Source organism: Dipodomys ordii, unplaced genomic scaffold (assembly GCF_000151885.1).
Source record: "Dipodomys ordii isolate 6190 unplaced genomic scaffold, Dord_2.0 Scaffold111, whole genome shotgun sequence".
NCBI classification, from domain to species: domain Eukaryota; kingdom Metazoa; phylum Chordata; class Mammalia; order Rodentia; family Heteromyidae; genus Dipodomys; species Dipodomys ordii.
The window spans coordinates 3,003,582-3,024,152 of NW_012267327.1; the positions used below are offsets into that span (position 1 = coordinate 3,003,582).

General features: G+C 37.7%; 1 protein-coding gene across 2 annotated transcripts in view; it reads right to left on the reverse strand.

Annotated features, from left to right (window-relative positions):
• Positions 1–1,448: 1,448 nt before the first annotated feature.
• Positions 1,449–20,571, reverse strand: part of Ift57 (intraflagellar transport 57) — a 56,196-nt gene continuing 37,073 nt past the window's right edge. Inside the window, exons 7-11 of one of the 2 annotated variants that reach the window (XM_013028596.1) lie at positions 11,601–11,672; positions 9,561–9,692; positions 8,086–8,148; positions 2,774–2,840; positions 1,449–1,839 (exon numbers count right to left, since the gene is read on the reverse strand). In XM_013028596.1, the coding sequence (XP_012884050.1) occupies positions 1,661–1,839; positions 2,774–2,840; positions 8,086–8,148; positions 9,561–9,692; positions 11,601–11,672 (513 nt within the window). In that variant the 3' untranslated portion in view covers positions 1,449–1,660. The remainder of the gene's footprint in view (positions 1,840–2,773; positions 2,841–8,085; positions 8,149–9,560; positions 9,693–11,600; positions 11,673–20,571) is intronic. The other variant, XM_013028597.1, reaches the window with a different exon arrangement.

Consider the following 20,571-nt stretch of genomic DNA (forward strand, 5'->3'; position numbering starts at 1 on the left):
TTGACTGAATTAATCCAAATACTGCTCAGCCACAATACCTATGTGATTAAGTTCCCAGGACAAAAGGTTATGCTTCACAGTTTCTACTAGGCTCTTTCTAATAATCATAAAAAAAAAAGACAATTTCAGCCCTTCACGTTGCCTACTATCCCACTGTGGATTTCCTCCTCTGCTTTACAAATTAAATACACTGGCTTATTTGTCACTTTATTGCTTGTCATCCTCTTGGGTAGTAGTTTATATACACAGAATTTTCTCTTATCTAAACTTAAACTAATGCCAGTTTGAGGGGAAAGATTTGAGTGTGTCTGTGCGCATGTGTGTGTCTAAACAGTGCTGAGAAGAAAAATACTAAGATAAAAAATCATAATGAGATTTTACTATTTTTGTTGTCCAAAAAGTATTTTTTATTAAAATTCACTATTAATGCTTTAAATAATAAACAAACATGTGTCTGCACATCTAGAATCCTAACCTAGCTAGACTAGAGGCTGAGATCTCTGTGGTTCATGGTTGAAAGCCAGCCCTAGCACATAAATTTCTCACGTATCTCCAACTAGCAAAGTGCCAGAAGAGGAGTTGGGGCTAAAGTGATAAAGGGTCAGTTGTAACTGGAAAAGGCAAGCAGCGCCAATCCTGGTACGTGTGTGCATACACACACACACACACACACACACACACACACTCACACACATGTTAAAAAAAAACAAACCTATATAGGTTGCCTCTTACCCTGTGATCCTTTGAGTAGTTTTTTTCCCAAGGTGGTAATCTAATACTGCTTATTTCTCTGATGTGGAAATTTTAGTCTAGAAAGTCCCTAGGTAAGATGAGTAAGATACAGTCATCTATCCACTCACTAACTCAGCTCAGTATAGTATCAGTTCTTTTATTGGAGGTGTGTCTGCATTCTGTGGGAGGAGGCTGTACCTCTTCATGTGCCTGGTCATAGTTCTCCTCCAGAGTGGCTGCGTCGCATGGCTGATGGCACAGACAAGGGTGGCATCCAGATGGTGCAGCCTCCTGTTTCTTCCACCTATTTTCTGTCCGCTCCCCCGCCCCGCCCCCACAGAAACACTTACAGTCAATGAAGAAGGCAACTAGCCCCATGTCAACAGTCCAGCCGTATCGGTAGGAGGTAGGAGTCATATTAAAAGCAAAGAATGGTAAACAAACAAACCAAAAAACAACCCAAGACACTAGGAAGGTTTTTTTTTTTTTCGAATCCTGGGGCTTGAACTCAGGGCCTGGGGACTGTTCCTGAGCCTCAGTGTGTTCAAGGCTAGTGCATAGCACTACCTCCGGCTTTTTTTTTTCTTCTGTTTATGTGATACTGAGTAATTGAACTCAGGGTTTCATGCTTGCTGGGCAAGCACTCTACACTGAGCTACATTCCCAGGCCAGGCAGGAGTTTTAACAAAGGTTAAATAGGGAACGAAAGCTTCTTCAAATGTGAGAAATTTTTAATTACTTTATTAAAAATTATATTTAATGTTGAGTTTACCATTATAATCACCATGATACAATATTGTGTGTACATAAGCAAACATTACCCATTGAACATACTTTTAGAGGTATAATTGTATTTGGGAATCAAAGCAACATGAAAAATAATTTGATATAAAAAACAAATAATGAGAAGCATGGAACGTGGTATGTTTTAATAAGGGCCTATTGCTGATTCTGGAATAACCGTTGCATGCATGTCCCGAGTCATGTTGGATTTCTCCTTCAGTTTTGATTGGAGTAATGTGTGTTCCACAACACCAATTCTAATATCCATCTGAACAGTTTCTTGTTTCAGTTTTGTCAAGCTCTGCTTAATCTTCACCAAAGGAGCTGTACAATAAAAATAGCACAGAATAAAAATGCTCATTTGGAGTATTAGTTTATTATCGAATTGTATGACATTTTCCTCATTTTATCTTAAGCCAAAAATAGGGTTAAAAAGACAGCCAACAATGCGCTGACATTCACAGATTTTTCAGCAGCATTTAAACACCTAAAATTTTTAGAATGGGAAATGATTCATTATTAAATGTACGGAGGTTGAACTTTCTAAGTTTTCTAGAGGAAGAACCACTAAGTGGGTATTTAAGGATATGTGGGAAAGGATTTTATGGGCTTGTTTCTCTATAGGAGAAGAAGATAGAAAGGGAGAAGAGGGAAGAGAAAAGTATCTTTGTGATAAAAGTAATAAGCATACTTAAAAATATACTGCAAAAAAGCTTCTTTAAGATCAGTCAGAATATGCCACTAGAGCTCTAGAAAGTCTTTATAGGCATAGAAAAGCTTTAGTCAATAACAACTACACATCAAAATACAGTCTTCTGGGAAGGAATGAAACAAAGGAACAACCCCCTATAGGTCACCAAATCATGCATGTAATGTTTGGTCAAGGGCCAAATGTCTTTGCACATTAGATATTTAAAAAATAAAGCCATTTTGATAAAAAACAGAATGAAGTATCTTTTTAAATTGGCAGAATAAAGCAAATAGTTAAATATTTCCCCCATCTTTGAATCAATACAGCGTGAGTTTAGTAAACCTAAATTATAGTAAATATATTTCTACTCTTTTCAAGTGACTAGTAAGAAACAAGAATACACAGACTGTCAACATCATTTTTGCACCATGTACCACTCTTGAAACAAGTAACTAATAGTTTGTTGTAAGAAGCAGATTCCCTATCTCTTAACACTACTTATGTAGTTTCTTGAGGAGTCAGTTTTCTCCAGCTCACTTTTCCCTTTTAAAATGAGCACATACTCACCGCCATCAGTCATACTGCTGCCTTTTTCTTCCATTTCTTGTTTAACTTTTTCTAATTCTTCTGTAACCTTTCATTGAAAAAAGTTTACATGAGTGCTAAATTTCAATAAACTTTCAAAAAATTTGAATGATGCTTGGAGAAAAATTAATTTATTTCCCAAAAAGGGAAATAAACCATTAGGGACATTCTGGATATAACAAAAAGATGAAGTATGCAGATACATAAAATGTTTCATCTTCTGAGAATGCTCATGATGTAAAACTTGACCACATTCCTTTCACACTAGCTTTATCACATTGTGACATTATAGAATAGAAACCAAGTTGTTTTAAGCATGAAGCCCTTAAAGCATGCAATTCTCAGAACACTTACACTTATATTTTATTTTCTAATTATTAGTTATTAATTAATAAGGTGATATAAATACCAGAAAGAAAATTTGGCTTTCTAAAGGTTTTCAAAGTTATCTTATTTATTTCCTCTTTTTTTCTTTCTTTGTGTGTGTGTGTGTGTGTGTGTGTGTGTGTGTGTGTGTTGGCACTAGGGCTTTAACTCAGGGTCTTGCACTCGAGCTTAGCTATTTTGTCCAAGGTTGGAGCACCACTTGAGCCACACCTCAAGTAGTTGGTAAATTATAGACTTTCCTGTCAAGACTGCTTTGAATCTTTTTTTTAATGTAAGAAAATAATTGATAAGATTCTTAATATTTATTATTTGACTCATCAGAGACCAACAAAGCACCAAGAAAAGGTGCTTGCTGGGTGTTGGTGGCTCATGCCTGTAATCCTAGCTACTCTCAGGAGGCTGAGATCTGAGGATCATGGTTCAAAGCCAGCCATGGCAGGAAAGTCTGTCCTCTTATCTCTAATTAACCATCAAAATGCTAGAAGTGGAACTGTGGCTCAAGTGGTAGAGTATTAGCCTTGAGCAAAAAAATAAAAATAAATAAAAATTACACTCAGAGACAGCATCCAGACACTAAGTTCAAGTCCTAGGACTGGCTTTCACTCTCTTGCTCACTCACGTTCTCTCTCTCTCTCTCTCTCTCTCTCTCTCTCTCTCTCTCTTTCTCCTAAAACCATGAATTTGAAAAGACATAGCGTGCTACTGTAATTGTTCCAGATACAGATGCATGCAATGTTGAGATTATAATACTGTAGCCTTTTTAGCAAAATTCTAAGCTAGCATAATAATAGGTTAGAAAATATAATCTTTAAAAAGTTGAAATTTTTTAATATAATCTAGAACTAAAGCACAATTACTGTAACTTAGTAGGTTTTACCTTTTATCATACTGGTGAGTAAAATCTTCCTAGGGAATAAAATGCTCATCCAAGTAAAGCAAATTAATTTCTTTCAGGCACCTGAAACATTACAACTGGGGATAACTACCTGCTGCAAAAGAACTAAATGGATCCCTGGACTGTCTTCAAGTGTTAATTTACCTAACATAAGTGAGCACTTTACCTCTATATAATGTTTTATTTGCCTAGAAGCACCACAAGATTAGAGTCTAAATATTTCTTATTTTATATTTTGGGTGTTTTAAAATAACTATTCCTGAAATAATCTCTATAAAAGGATCTTGAGCCACCTAGCTTCAGCCTGCTGTGCCCTTTAATGATAGATTTTCCTTGATATGCTACTGTGTGTGTGTGTGTATGTGTGTGTGTTCATTCAGTTCTTTCTTGGAGATGGCAAGAACCTGGGATTTTCACCTCTGCAACCCCCGCCCTCCTGTCACATACTTGCTGAGCCCACTGGGAGGTAAGAACCTCTGCCACCGTGTCTATGCGCTCCACGTGGCTTTCTCTTCTTCACTCCAATCCCTCTCCATCCAACCCCCAATTGTTGTTCTGGGGGTCTATACTTCTAGTAAGAAATCTTGCTACTTTTACATCCTCTCCTGCTATACTCCAATACTTGAGGTTTTTCATTGGTCTGTGTTGACTCCTGTTGAGACATAGTTTTCTCCAGAGCCTAACAAGAAGTTACTTCCCATGAACAGTTGGGGTTTTTCTCCATATTCTCTGGAGTCATGTTCCTCCAGGTTCCTATGCTGGCTATAATGGCTTCCATAATACTAGTAGCTGAGTAATATGAAATAACATCCAGAAGGCACTAGTCAGTGCCTACAAGTGGTGTAAACTGGCTCATCATAGGGGTTCTACCCTGTTGTTGGTCAGAGACATTCAATCTCTACTAAGGGGACCCAGGAGTTTAGCCCTCTGGGCCCCCAGGTCTTGGGTCTTCCCAAGAGGATGCCTGATAAATTGCCAGGGCTCACTCCAGATTCCAAAGAGAGGAAAAGAAAGAGAGGGTTTTCCAGAAAGAGAGACACCTCTCTCTCTGGAGCTGCCTGCACTCCAGAGGCACCTGTGGTTGGTGATAGGGGTTTCGCCCTCTTCCTAGATTTAAATCACAGGAATATCACCCTGGCTCCTGGCTCCAGTCTCCTCCCCTCAGGTAAGACGGGAGGAATCAGCTTCATTCCTTTAGCATCTCAACTTGGCAACATCTTAAAGCACTAGGAACACTTTGATCCTGATAACCTGAAAAATGTTTTTTTATTTGTTTGTTTGTTTTTATTGTAATGTAGCTGGCCCCAACATCTGCTGAGAAACTAAGAGAAGTGGCTGGCAAATGGGTTTAAATTTTAATAACATCTTGCAATTAGATCACTTTTGTAAGGAAAAAGTGAAGTAGATCAACCCACAGGTCTACGTAAGGGTATTATGGCACAGCACTGGACCTCAACTTCTGCAAGAGGACCCTCAGGTGAAGAAAAACCAAAAGAGATAGAACAATGTCCTTCCCTCCCTTCTGGGAGGGTCATCCATCTCTAGGGGAGCACTGGATTCTCTCTCCTATATCAGAAACCTCCTGAACACTAGCCCTTTCCAATCCAGGAATGTGGAGCCTCCTATTCACAGGTGCTAGCAGCTCTTCTACAGCCCCAGTAGGTGGTGGAGCCAGAGGGTCTTGAGTTCACACCCACTTTTCAGTGGCTGACATTCAAGGGTATAAGGACAACTTAAGCAAAGTCCTCATGCTAACCTCCATTTGTCCTGGAGGGACAGTCAGTTCATCCCTGTAAACTGCTCCATCCTCATAGATAAAAGAATTCTCACAGCCACAAAGAGAAAGGTAAGCAAGACATTTCATCAGCCTTGGGCATTCAGTAGAAGCTTCAAAGCTTCCATTGGGTCCACAGATGATAGAATTCAGTTATACTGAGTTATACTTAATGGTGTAACAAATGAGAAGTGGAGGAGAAAAAGTTATGGAATTAGGAAAGAAGGTGAGCCGGAGGTTGAGAAAGCCCAAATACTCCTGATTGAGAAAGCCCAAAGAGGCCCTAGGATGTGACAGAGGGAAAAAGATGGCAACCCAGCAAAGTCTACCTGCTACGCATGTTAAAAGCCAGGGCATTTCAGAAGACAATGCTCAGTACCCACTTCCTAATCCTTGATCCTGCTCCAAAATGGGAGAGAAAGCAGAGCACTGGAGACTTGACTGTCCCCACTTCCAGTGAGGAAGGTAGTCAGGCAACATTCTAGGCCCAAAAGACCCACTCAGCATTGGACGAGGAGGCCTAGAGACACCCTCTGAAGCTCCTGCAGTGACTCTCTGTCTCCTATGAGGAACCTCAAAGAACCATGGGCATCTGGGTAAGAAAATTTCATTCCTTTTGAATATAGGGACACTTTATCTTTGTGTACTCCTTTATTTGGGGGAAGTTCTCCTTCCTGTGATGGTGACTGAGTTTAAATGTTAAAAATAAAAGATCTAGTATTTCACTCCTGACATGCCTTGTCAAATTGGGGATCTGGCATTCTCACACAAATTCCTTATTACAGAGGGTCAAGATACAATAAACGAGTGATGCTGACAAGCCTTTGTCAGTTAAACAAGCCCTGGGCTGACAAGCTTCTTCGGAACTCACACTGAATGGTTCTTCACAGAGGGAAGCAGTTAGCTACCAAATGGGGAACAAAAAGCCAAGATTTCTGTATTTAGCCAGGAGGAAGTCAGGTAGTTAGTAATTTTTTTTTAAGGCAAGTAAGGTATTTGCTAGATTTAAATCACCACAAAGCATTTTGAAGTGGCAATTTATTTCTTTTCCAAAGTTGTATGAGGTGTGGCCAGGACTTTGAGAATGAACTATACCACTTGCATTCTGTCTGGAGGCCTCAAGCCTCTGAAGAGGTGCAAAGAACCAATGAAACCTTAAAGAAAAAATTAGCTAAACTATGATGACAAAAGACCTCAGAAACAGACTCATTCTCTTGGTATCCTAGGATTTGGACACTGTAAGGATGGTAGGCTGATGTTAAGGTAGATAATGAGGGATCATGACTTGGTAGATTCCTGGAAGAGTTCTGGTATGCCCAAGGTTGCAATCCCATTTTTTTAAGTACATGGATGAGATGCAACACATACGCATGAAGCCAGAAGTAGGAGTTTGCAGTGCAAAGGTCAGGCTACTCCTAGAAAGCTGAAATTTTCTTAGTCATGTGTTTGCTCTTCAGCCACCTAGCTTGAGCCCACCATTTCCCTTAATTGTGTCCTTGTTCTCTCTCTGTTAAATTACTAAAAAATTAAAAAGGCTTAATTATTTACTAACGAAACAGTGAAGTGTATAAAAAAGTATAGTAGATTGGAACAAAAGACACTCTTGGATTTTAGTCCCAAATTGACTTATGATATTGTTGCAAAGAGATTTTTTTCTTTTTTAAATGTGTATTGTATGTGTGTGTGTGTGTGTGTGTGTGTGTGTGTGTGTGTGTGTATTTTCTGATCAGCTTTTCAGTGTAAACAGAATGCATTATCTTTCTCAAGATGATGACATTTTCCAGAATAAACAGATTCTAAGCCACTTTCAGTTGTAGACAAATATACATCCTGGATCACATACAAATACTGAACAACAGTATCTACAAATAAACCTTGCATCTTGCAGACTAACATTAAAATTTCCCATAGACTCCTCAGTCAGTGCTTTACCCATACTAATTATTTAAAAATAAGGAACATTAAGGAACATTAAGATTAAGGAACATTATCAATGCACTAATGATATGAATAAGATTTATGTTGAATTTAATATAGTAACTTTAGGTATATTAAGGAAGCAAGAACAGGATAAATAATTGATTACTTGAGAAGAAACCTAGGGTATTTCTCCTCGAGAAGATGATTTGAAGCCCGAGGAAGCAATTATTGAAGTAAGCAGTATTTAGTCATCTGATGGCTCTGACCAGCTGAGCCCAGCTGACAGGTGAGAAGCACAGCAGGGCTGCTAGTGTGTACCTCAGATAGGAGTCTGGTCCTTTCAGTTACTCCACCATTACCCTGCTGGTATCGCTCCTTTGCCTGAGGGGAAAAACATTCTGCTTAATGACAAGTCCAAAACAGAAGGAGAATACTTAAATATGACCTCTTTGTGTTCACAATGTCTACATATATATATATATATATATATATATATAATTTTATGACAACCCCCATCCTTGTTGGTGAATACATTTATGACACTGCCATTTAACTGTAGCCATTTCACGTCCCTAATAGGCACCCTGTATTTATTTAACTACAGCACTATAAAATGATGAACTGCTTTAACCTTCACATGCTGACTAAATAACTAGCATGGGCATGGCTCACAATAAAAACTGTCCTCAGTGATTTCTAAACACTTTAGGAGAGAGGCTCTTGGTCAATCTAATTTGCATGCTATGCAGAGGAAATTAGTTCTAAAAAGAAAAAATACCAATCAAAGTAGAGCATCAAGCTCAGCAATTAATAAGGATTAACAAAGAGTATGACAGTACAATCAACTGGAATATGTTCTTGGAAACTAACCTAATAATCAATTATTCAATATTAATGTTAGACAGATGCATGATGGCTTTAATCAGAGAATTTTACAGCACTTTTAAAGTAAAGTATACATGAATAGATCTGTATATGAGGGAATATGATAGAATAAGTTAAACAGATAATAAAAGAGAATTAATTTCTACTTGGTCTTTGATAACTTCTGATGTACAGAAGTTATCTCAAAAAGTTATTACTTTTTTTGTCTTCCTAATTTTGTCTGCTAGAAAAAAATATGCCTTCCTGTGGTATTTATGAGTCTTACTAGCCTTCCTTAATCTCAGGAAATGGGTATAAATCCTCAAGAAAGCCATTAGTTCCCTAATGCTGAGAGAAAGAAGTGCTACTTTCAGAGGCAAGCACTTTTATTTTTGGCCCAAGATCTGAAACTTTGGAAGGATATAAAGGATGAAAAACTTGTATTATTTTATTAAGTAAACTGCTTGTCTCTGCATCTGTCTTGCTTTCAGGTTCATTATTGTATAATTATATAATCCATTATTCCAAGGATCAACTTTCTCCTGGCATTCTTCCTCTCAGTCCTACAGTAAATCAACAGCAGACACAGAAGCAAAAAAAGTAGTCCTGATGCTGTTTCTGTTCTAAGTCATATTCCCCAGCAGCATATATGTTCACTTATTTAAAGCAAATGAAGAAAGGTAGTAAAGAAATATAGAGGTAACTAATTCCTATTATATATAAAATGTAGATAAATTCTATTACCTTATTGGCTTCCTACAGGAGAACTAATATGTTTGTGAAAAGCATTACATAATTCTTAATGAAAAAGTGTTATGTCAAATTTAGGATCAGGCATTGGTATAAATCCTTGGAAATTATCTTTTTAAGATTATATTTTCATTATCTTTAAGTAGTTGTACAAAGGGGTAAGTCATCCTTAAAATTACCTCACTCAGCTGAGCTTGAGCTCCACGATATTCTTGAACAAAGTGCTCAAGTTGATTGTTGATATACTTTTCTCGGCTGCCAATCTTTTCCAGAGTCCTACTAATTTCATTATGGAGTTTGTCCAAAAAACCCTAGAAATCACATGGAATTTTTAAAAAGAACCCAGAAATACACTTAAGAAAAGTTAGACATCCTTAAATCCATTCCATAAGTAATCAACCAGACATGAAAAAGAAAAGAATGTTTGCAATTTTAAAAGCAAAACAGTATATGAACCAAAAGCAAAACAATATATGAACCCTCTTCCCTTTCCCATGGAATCTGAATGCTCGTCTTGTGGATGTAAAGGAAGGAAAGTGATACTGAAGCTAACTTATGCACTGCATTGCAGTCTGTCATAGCATACGTGCTCATTTCAAACAGGATTGAATGAAAAAAAACACTACATGATGAGAAATAGTTTAGTCACACTGCAGAATTTTAAAGAGGAAACTATTTCAGGTGTAGTGACTATGTTCCTGTAATCCTAGCACTATGGAAGCTGAGGATATGGGAATCACAAGTTTGAGACCAGCCTGGATTTCACCTTGAGACTGTCTGAAAACAAAACAACTATGGTTATTGCAGCATTATTTACCAGAGCTAAGATATGGAACCCACCCAGATGTCCCTCAGTAGATGAATGGATCAAGAAAATGTGGTATATATACACAATGGAATTCTATGCCTCCATCAGAAAGAATGGCATTGCCCCACTTGTTAGGAAATGGAAAGACTTGGAAAAAATCGTATTAAGTGAAGTAAGCCAGGCCAAAAGAAACATAATTTCCCATGGTTTCCCTTATTTGCAATAATTAGCATATGTCTAGGACAATCTTAGCAGATGAGCAGAATAGCTCAATAGCTATGGACATATAACCATATAAGATGACGCTAAGTGAAATGAACTCCAAGATATGGACACAGAGGTTTTTCTTTGTTGTTGTTGTTTTTAATGTACTATGTGATTTTTTTTGTTTCTTTTATATGTTCTTCCCCCTATGGTTTATCCTCTGTTGTCACTGTATTTGATTTTGGGACCCTGGTTTTGTATATACATTTATTTGAATAGGGAAGGGAAGGGGAACAACAGAATGGTGAGATGAAGAACAAGAAGGGAACCAATTATCTGTGATATACACAGACAATATGTTAGAAATGACCTATGCAACTTGAGGGTAGTTGGGGGGAGGGAAAGTAGGAGAAAAATGAGGGAAGAAATGTACTTATGTAACTGTAACCCCTTTGAATATCACCTTGACAATAAAAAATAAAAATAAAACAAAACAAAAAACAAAGCCAAACTAAACTTGGTAGGATTAGCTAATTCAAAGATCCTAATATGTATCTAAAATTTATGTGATTGCAATTAGTTTTACATAAAATTCAGTTAATGTAGGTAAGGAATAATAAGATTTTCTTACAATGGAAATGAAAGATAACTGAAGAGCCTAGTGGGGAAGTAGAGTCCTAAACTGAGACCTCTGGCCTGAGACCTAGAATGTCTCATGAAGATTCTTTTCATGGCATCCTTTTAAAGATCTGATTTCCAGCATGGCAGCAGCTAGGAAAGCTTAGACTACAGGACATTGCTGACCTGGTGTTCTTTAATACCCAGACATTTAGGGGAAAGTGTTGAAATATTTCTAAAGTCTCAGTATATATACACCATATATATTATATGTACACATATATGATCATACATGCAATGTATGATATATGTTATCTATTACCTGTTATGCATATTTTATATGTATTATATATATAAAGCTTAATACATCATATATATAACAGGTATGTAGGATATTTAAAAATATAGCTTTTATGAGTTCCCCTTCTCTAGTTGGCTTAAGTATTAATGGTGTGAGAATGTAAAATGTTATATCAATTAATAAGCTGCAGAAAATCATGCGTGTGTCATTTTCCCTTCTTCTCTCATAATATAATATCTCTCACAGATAAGCAAATACACTTTGATGCATCTGAAATAAGGCACCTACCTTGGTCTCCTTTAGAGCAGATTCAATACCACTTTTGTGTTGGTGCATTTGGTCAATATGGATTCTCCAGTCCTGTTGGCAGAGAAGTATATGGGAATAAAGTCAAATATATTTCTTCTTTTGCTCTGATTTTATGAAATGGTGTCCTGTATCTTTATTGCTTTGCTTGCTAACCTACTCCAGGTGTCAGAGTCCTATATATAGCTTGCAATCAATCAGATTATAAAGAAAAATGTGTAGAGCATTTTAGGATAAAAGGTTCCAAATAAATGTAAATTATTTTATGTGTTCAAAGAGTGATGTCTGATCATTTGAATACAGATTATTCTTGCACTGCTGGTGGTTAATATTTATGACGACCCATCCAAATGAAAAAGATCTAATTACTAGAAAAGAAATACTTGTTTAAGCAGTGGCAATTACGTTTGCCAGAAGCAACTCTCAACTCTCCACTCTCCTCTCAAATATCATATATCAGATCAGTTTGTCTGTTGGAATTAAAATAGGATTCTTTTATTTAGTACAATTTGCGAACTTCTTCCTTGATGAAGGAAGTTTATAATGGTTGTTAGAGTTTATATATTTGCTAGTACTGCCTGCTACCACCAGACTGATTTGAAATTTAAGCCATCAATTTAATACCCTAGTATTATAATAGCTCCAAGATATTTCAGTTTATATTACTATAAGTAAAAATTTTATGACTTGAGAAATGCCTATCATATAAGAGAAATACAAGTTGCAGCGAGTGATGGGACTAGGGTATTTCTCGGTCTCTCATGTTTGAATTCTGGATGCTTTTTCCATCTTGTACTTTCACACTATTTTTTTTTTTCCAGAGAGAAACACTTTGTATAGAAAAGTATCTATTTTTTAACTTTAAAACATGCCATTGACTATAGGGTACTACATATACCAGCTATAAAACTATAAGGCTTATTAAAACTACAAAGAAAAAGCATCTAGTCTCATTTTTGTCATTTCACAGACAAGTAAATCAATAGGTACATGTGGTGGTGGGAACTTGCCATCCCAGCTTTGTGGGAAGATAGGATTGAGGTCCAGGCCATCCTAAGTGAAAATGCAAGAGCCTTTCCTCAAAATAACTAGAGAAAAAAAGGGTAAGGGTACGCCTCAAGTAGCCCAGTACCTACACAGGAGACTTGGGCCCTGAGTTCAACCTCTTGTACCACCAAAAGAAATTTCACAAAAGAAAAAATATAAAGGGCAATACACGATAGCGAGGTTGTTAGCATGAACAAACCAGCACTTCCCTTTTATGTCATACGAGCCCAATGTATCTCAGAAAGTGATTCTCGACATCAACTGCTTATCTGTTAAACAATCATCTAGTGCAATGTTTTCATTTTCCAGTGGAAGGGGCTGCTCACCACCTGTGAGGAGGACTAGACAGACTTGCCAAAGGAACAAGGCTCTTCCAATTCACACAGTCAACACTGGAAAACAGGGAGGAGCAGCAAGTGGCTAGTTCTACACAAATGAACCCAATATGGTTCAAAATGGAAACCTTTTAGCCCAAGGAAGTATCTTCAGGAAAGATAATAAGTATCATTATTACTTTAGTGGCCAAGTATCCATTCTGCCTAGTCTCAAAAAGAAGTTCAGAGGACTTCATAAAAACAAAGATCAAGTGTTCACATGTCCTATCAGTTTCTGTCTTTGACTCATTTCCTCCAAATATATGCATATAGAAACACACAGATGTGTAAATACATTTACACATCACATAGATAGATTTTGCCTATTGTAATGGATGTGTTTAAAGCAACTGTCCTCTTTCTTGTATTTTACACAATTTTTTTTTGCATAGACTGACATAAAAGACATTTTGAGAAAAGCAATCATATCTGCCTCATTTACAGATGATTGTGATAACTTACACTGATGTAAAAGTCCTTGAGGAGCTACAATTTCTGTGGGGCCTTGAAACATGAGTAGCAGTTAAACAGGATAAAAAAGAAGAGGAGAAGGACTAACATAAATGAGGAAAACACACAGGAAGAAGACTTAAATGAGATCGCTATTTCTCACTCAGTACAAAAATCAATTTGAAGTGGATCAAAGACCTTAATGTTAGACCTGAACTTTAGATCCACTAGAAGAAAATAGAGGGAGAATACTTCGAGATATAGGCATAGGCAGCAAATTTCTGAATAGGATACCAATAGCACAGGAAATAATAACAAGAATTGGTAAGTGGGATTGCATCAAAGTAGAAAGCTTTTTGCACAGTAAAGAAAACAATTACCTGAGTGAAGAAGCGACTGTCCACAGAGTGGGAGAAAATCTTTGTCAGCTGTTCATCTGACAGGGATTAATAGCCAGTAATATAAAGAACTCAAACTCTTAAAGCTCAAAATAACAAATAATCCAATAGATAAATGGGAAAAATAACTGCATGGACACTTCTCAAATAAATATAATGGCCAATGAATACATGAAAAAAATGTTCCACATCTTCAGTTATCAGGGAGATGCAAGTTGGAAAGTCCATCTTACTTCAGTGAGGACGGCCATCATCAACAAGACAAGAACAAATGCTGGTGAGAATGTAGGAAAAAAGAACTCTTAATGTACTATCAGTGGGAATGTAAATTAGTTTGGTTCCTATGGCAATCAGAATGGAGTTTCCTACAAAAGCTTAAATAGAGCTACAGTACAGTCCTCCCATATCACCTTTGGGTATATATCTGAAGTAATCAAAAGTCAGCACATAACAGATGATTGTCCACCAATTGTAATTGAAAAAAAAAGAAAAGAAAGATTAGAAAGAGCAAGAGTGAATTGAATTAAAGTACTCAATATGTATGCATGGAAATATCACAATAAAAATCCTTTGTGTAATTAACATCTCTGAATAAAAAGAAACAATATTTGTTTTCTGGTTAAAAATTACTCTTTGTGTATATTTGAGTACACATTGTGGATATGCCCACTGTGTGTCTGTACATTATGGAGGGATATGAATATTGGGTACCTTTATTTTTTATTCTTTCAAAATTTTGTAAATGTTCTACAAAGGGAATGTTATCACTTTAATTCCATTCAGAAAAAAAGAAAAACATATAGATGTCCAAGATAGTCTTGAAATGATTATTTATAGTGGAGAACAATGATAAATGATTGTAATTGTGTATTTTAAAACATGAATGCAAAGGTAAAATATATAGCTTTTGAAATACTACAACTGAGATGGTTCAAAGGTTTATAAAGGCTTTGGAAAATGTGGAGAAGTAATGGTTGTTGTTTTTTTTTTTGTCATATGGCTTGAACTCTGGGCCTGAGTACTGTCCCTCAGCTCTTCAGCTCAAGGCTAGAGCTCTACCACTTGAGCCACAGCACCACTTCTGTTTTTCTGATTCTTAATTGGAGATAAGAGTCTCATATACTTTCCTTCCTGGGCTGGCTTTGAACCCTGATCTTCAGAACTCAGCCTCCTGAGTAGCTAGGATTACAGGTGTGAGCCACAGGCACCCAACAGTAATGGGCTTTAATGATATGCAAGGACTTAGAGATACCTGCATTCCTTAAATAAACATTTAAAGTGACTAATGGTGACAACAACTCTAACACTGGTGCACTTGTCTATAACTGCTATGCAACTTTACTTTTTGACTCACAAGGCTTAGAGGGAGATGATATCACCCTTTCTTATCCATTTTCACCTCCCTCCCCTTGTAAGAAGGTTCTGAGTTTTGCTGTTTGTTGTGGAGAATATACTTCCCAGCAGCATGGCCTCTACGTCATTCCCTTTAGCAGAAGAATGATGATGCAAACTATCTATGCCAGGACCATACAGAAGCTACAAGAAGCATCAGCCTCTTCATCCTTTCTGTCAGCCATGATTGAAAGGGAGCCTGTCGCAGGCATGGCCTTCTCTTCTGTTTCAGGGAGTGCAAAACATGAGACCCGACTAAAGTTACAACTACTGCATACCACAAATCGGCAGACAAGCATCTTGAATGAGTTCAATGTAGATAGTGTCACTGTTATTGCAAGCCACAGTGATTTGGGGGTTATGCAGAAAAGCTCCCTCTCCCTCCCCCTTCTCTTCTCTCTCTCTCTCTCTCTCTCTATTTCTCTCTCCATGTACATGTAATTCAACTGAGAACAACTATAGATAAGCTAATCTTTAAAAAATCTCATATCTACAAAATGGAAAGTACTCTTCAATTGAGCACTTCCTACTTACTCTACTCTGCTTTTCTTAGTGATGAAATGGACTACTAAAGAGCTTCTAAGGTAAACTAAGAGATCTTTTTGTTACATATCAAACCATGTGGGCCACTGGAGTGTGCTGGTCACCTGTTCCCAAGTGCTCTAGACAGTCAGTGCTCATTAAGCATTTCTCTTCTCTATTGAATACGAGTGTGTCATCTAATATTGCACGTTTTTTCTCTGTCAATGGAATTCAAAATAGTGATGAAGTACATTATTTCCTTAGAATTTTTCTATTTTTATTCAGCCGTGCCTGGGATTGAACTTTGGGTCTTGTGCATTCTAAGCAAGTATGTCGACACTCAGCTACATCTCAACTTCTTACACTGGTTGTTTTTCAAAATCCTCTCATAGAAAATCTCATGTATAATTCTCTCACTTGTGAGGGTACCCACAGTTCGTCTCCCCACTCCACATTCTTTAGCACTAAATTACATTATACCTCTCCTCTTTTTGGAAACAGGAGAACTGTGATGAAGTATCTACAGATGGTTCACAGTAAGCCGTAGAATCAAAAACCTAGCTGCAGCTGTTAAGGTGACTGTCAGCCGTGCGAGGCTTCTAAGTTTCACTTCAACTGAATACCACCTGACTGGTTTCCTTGGTATATGCAGATACATTTTTCTTTATTTTCAAGTCAATGCTTAAAGCTCCTCTCTGAAACTACCATAGAAAGAGATAAAAAATCGTGAGCTAGGGATGGTAAATCAAATGTCTATTTCTGTGTATTCCATTCACCTATACATTGGAAAATGTCAAAATCTGCGTTTTGTTTTTTGAAATTAAGTTTGAGCTTCTCTATGAGCAGAATGTTGAAGAATTCAAAAGCCTAAGACAGGATACTGCTGTCTTGGGTGCTGGAATGCTTCTTTAGGCCCAGGGAAATCTATGCTACAGTACATCTAATTCTAGCAGTTCACAGTTCTGCTGGGATTTTTTTTCCTTCTCCCCTGAAAAAGCTGAAGAGGACCTCAAGGCTCTTGTGTATGTTGAACCACTTTCCTTTTATGATTATTCTATTCATTCATTCTTGTCCTATCCTGTCCTAGCCTTGTATTTTGTTTTTTTGGAAACAGAGTCTTGCTAACCCATAATGCCTTGAACTTGCTATCTTATTCCCACCTTAGCCTCCCAAGTGCTGGGCCCACCTTTTTCCTCTATTCTCTCTGCTACTCCCCCAATTCTAATTACCAGTGGAATCTTAACTAAACGTTATGTTTTATAGCTTTATGTTAGCAAATAGAAATTGTTTTTAAAGCCTTGTATAGGCCCCATTTAACACAGAGAATCCCATTTTTCTCCTTAGGACTTTTGATGCTGCTGAAGTTTGTAGTAGTTTGTAGGCCCTCATGCTTTCTAGGTGGGTACTCTACTCATAAGCCATGCCTTTGGCCCTTTTTGCTTTGGTTACTTTTGAGATCATCGAGCTGACTACTCTGGCTGACTTGGACTGCAATTCTATGTACAATTCTTACTGTCACTGGGATGACAGACATAGGCCAATGTGTCTAGATTTTTCTGTGGAGATGGGGTTCTCACAAACGTTTTATCTGGGCATGCCTCAAACTATGATCCTCCAGACTTCAGCATTCCAAGGCACTAGTTCTACAGGTGTAAGTCATCATGCCTGACTTAAGCCTTAGTTGCAACTCAGACTTCACTTTCTCTAGGAATTTTCCAGGTCACAGTAATGTATTAGGATGGAATCTATACTTGAGATCAATAGATTGGGCAACAAACTGAGGTTGCTTGATGTATATGCTGTCTTTATCACTAAATGAATAGGAGAACAAAGCCCTTTTTCTCTTTTGTAGCCTTTCCATTACATCAAGCAGCCTCTTCTATTTTGTTACCTCTTCACTTAAATTCAATATGAAGAAAATTCTGTAACATCCAATTTAAACTTTACAGATTGAATAGTGTATTTCTTGGTTGTTTGGCTAAAATATAGACACCAGAGAAGCTTGCTGCTTCTAATTTGCTACAGATGAACAATCTAGATAATCTTGCTAGCACTATCTGTAAAACAAGGATAAATAAGTTCCAAAGAAGGATTTATGGGACTTTCCTACAAGCAAAATACATGATTTTTAGCACAGGTGGTGCGTGTGCATGTGTTAGTGATAGTTATTTTATCTAGCCAGGAACCTTTTCTATCTCCTTTATTTAATATAAAACTGTACCAAAATAGTCACATTCATCCTGAGTTCTTTTTAAATCCGAGAATGAGAACATGAGATACTTAGTGTGAGTCAGGTACTTAGCTAACACATATAATTCTTGTAAAAAGTGTTAGGATGAAGAAATCAGGACTTTTTTTTTGTCAGTTGTGGGACCTGAACTCTGTTCCTGGGCACTGTCCCTCAGCTCTTCAGTTCAAGACTAGTGTTCTACCACTTGAGCCACAGTGCCACTTCTGGCTTTTTCTGCTTATGTGGTGCTGAGGAATCGAACCCAGAGCCTCATGCATGCAAGGCAAGCACCCTACTACTGAGCCACCTTCCCAACCCAAAATCAGGACTTTTAAGTTGCCTGTCCAAGCTTACAGAGGTAAATTCATAGAACACAGACTTGCAGGGACTATAACATCCTTTCTCTGATGAAATGCAGTAAGATAATAAGTGAGGATTTTGAAGGGACAATGGCTAAGAATAGTTCCCATTTTATTTGTCCAATAGTCTAGATCTTATTATACCCTAATGGCCCATGTGTTGGAGGCTTGTTCTCCTGACTGGCACAAAGTTTATATAAGGCATAGTAGAAAACCCATGGTTGAAGAAACACCCTTGAGAGAGAGATGATGGGAATATGGGGTCTTCTCTCATCAAGTCCCATCCCTAAGGTGAGCTGTTTGCTCTATAGCATCTGTCCACCATGATGTGTTGATCTGCAATGGACTCACAGTAATGGTCCAACCTAAACCTCCCAAATTTGAACTAAAAGAAACCTTTTCCTTTTCTGATCCAATTATCTCAGGTTTCTGTTACCATAAAAGAAAACTATCATTATTTTTATAAGAATTAATTTATATGATAAATTAATGAAATGAATTAAAAACATCCTCATAATAAAAATACATAAAGACTTCCTCATAAAGACATGTCCCAACCCAAATGGTTTCATCAGTGAATTCTGCCCAACAATCAAGAAGGAAAAACCAATCTTAGACAAACTCTATCAGAGAATAAAGTTTTCAAAAAATATATAAATATCTAATATATGAAAAAATGCTCAGTATTAGTAATTAACAGAGAAATGACATTCAAAAATCATAGGAAGACACTCGGCCAATCAGTTTCTCCTAATACCTGAGATACTGTAACTAATACCTGAGATAAATCAACTTACAAAGAGAAAAGTTCCATTTTCAGAGGTTTCAGTACGTGGTCAGTTGGCCCACTGATTCACTGTCTACAGTGAAGCAGAGTAAATCATGATGAGTGTTGGATGGAGAAAGCCACTCAGCTTGTGTTGGGTAGCAAAAAGAAAATGAGGAATGGAAGCTCGGCACCAGTTGCTAACACTTTGTAATCCTCGCTACTCAGGAGGCTGGGATCTGAGGATCACAGGTCAAAGCCAGTCTGCGCAGAAAAGTCTGTGAGACTCTTATCACCAAGAAACCACTAGAAAACCAGAAGTGGCACTGTGGCTCAAGCGGTAGACCGCCTTGAGCTGAAGAGCGCAGGGATAGCGCCCAAGCCCAGAGTTCAAGACCCATGACCAGCCCCCCCCCCAAAAAAAAAGAAAGAAAGAAAGAAAATGAGGAATGAGTTGGGGTTCATTCCAATAGCCCCTTTAAGATCATGGCCTCTAATGATCTAATGTTCTTCCATTAAGCTAACTCTGAAAGGTAATGCCACTGCCCAATAGTGTCATAGGCTAGAAACCATGCCTTGAACACATGGGCCTCTAGGTAGTATTTAGAGTCTGAACTATAGTAGACATTACAATAGCTATTACCAGAGACAGAGATAGAGAGATACAGAGACAGAGAGACAGAATAATAAATGCTATTGAGTATCCAGCAACAATTGTGGATCTTCTCGACTCTTACATGTTAGGCAGTAGCTTCATCTACATCTAACTGCAATTGTGGAGTTTCAGACACTTTCCCTCAAATTTCCATCTTGGTTCTGATTACTCCTCTTTAAACCACTCTCTGCTTTATGAAAAACTCACAATTATGTACATATTCTTAGCACAATCAATAGGTCATATCCACAAAAGTGCCCAAAGATCTGCTGAGAGCTTGGTCTATCTGACTCCGTGCTAAATTGCCTATCCACACATTTCCTTGGGGTGCGTTATTGCTTTGCAATCACTTCTGCATCAATAAAACCCAGCTTTTGATTAGATAGATGTTCTCTGTTAAAAACTCTTTTGTGATTCTGCCCCTGAATTGTATCTTCGGTGAGACCAAGAACCTGACATTTGTCTCCCATGACACCATGACCTATTAATTTCATGTGTAGAAATTCCAGTAGCAATGTGTGCATTGTTTTTTTTTTTTGGTCCGGTTGTGGAGCCTGAACTCTGGGCCTGGGCACTGTCCCTCAGCTCTTCAGCTCAAGGCTAGTGCTCTACCACTGGAGCCCACTTCCGGCTTTTTTCTTTTTGCTTATGTGGTGCTGAGGAATCGAACTCAGGGCCTTGAGCATGCAAGGCAAGCGCTCTACCACTGAGCCACCTTCCCAGCCCTGTGTGCATTGTTTTGCTAAAAGATACACAGAGA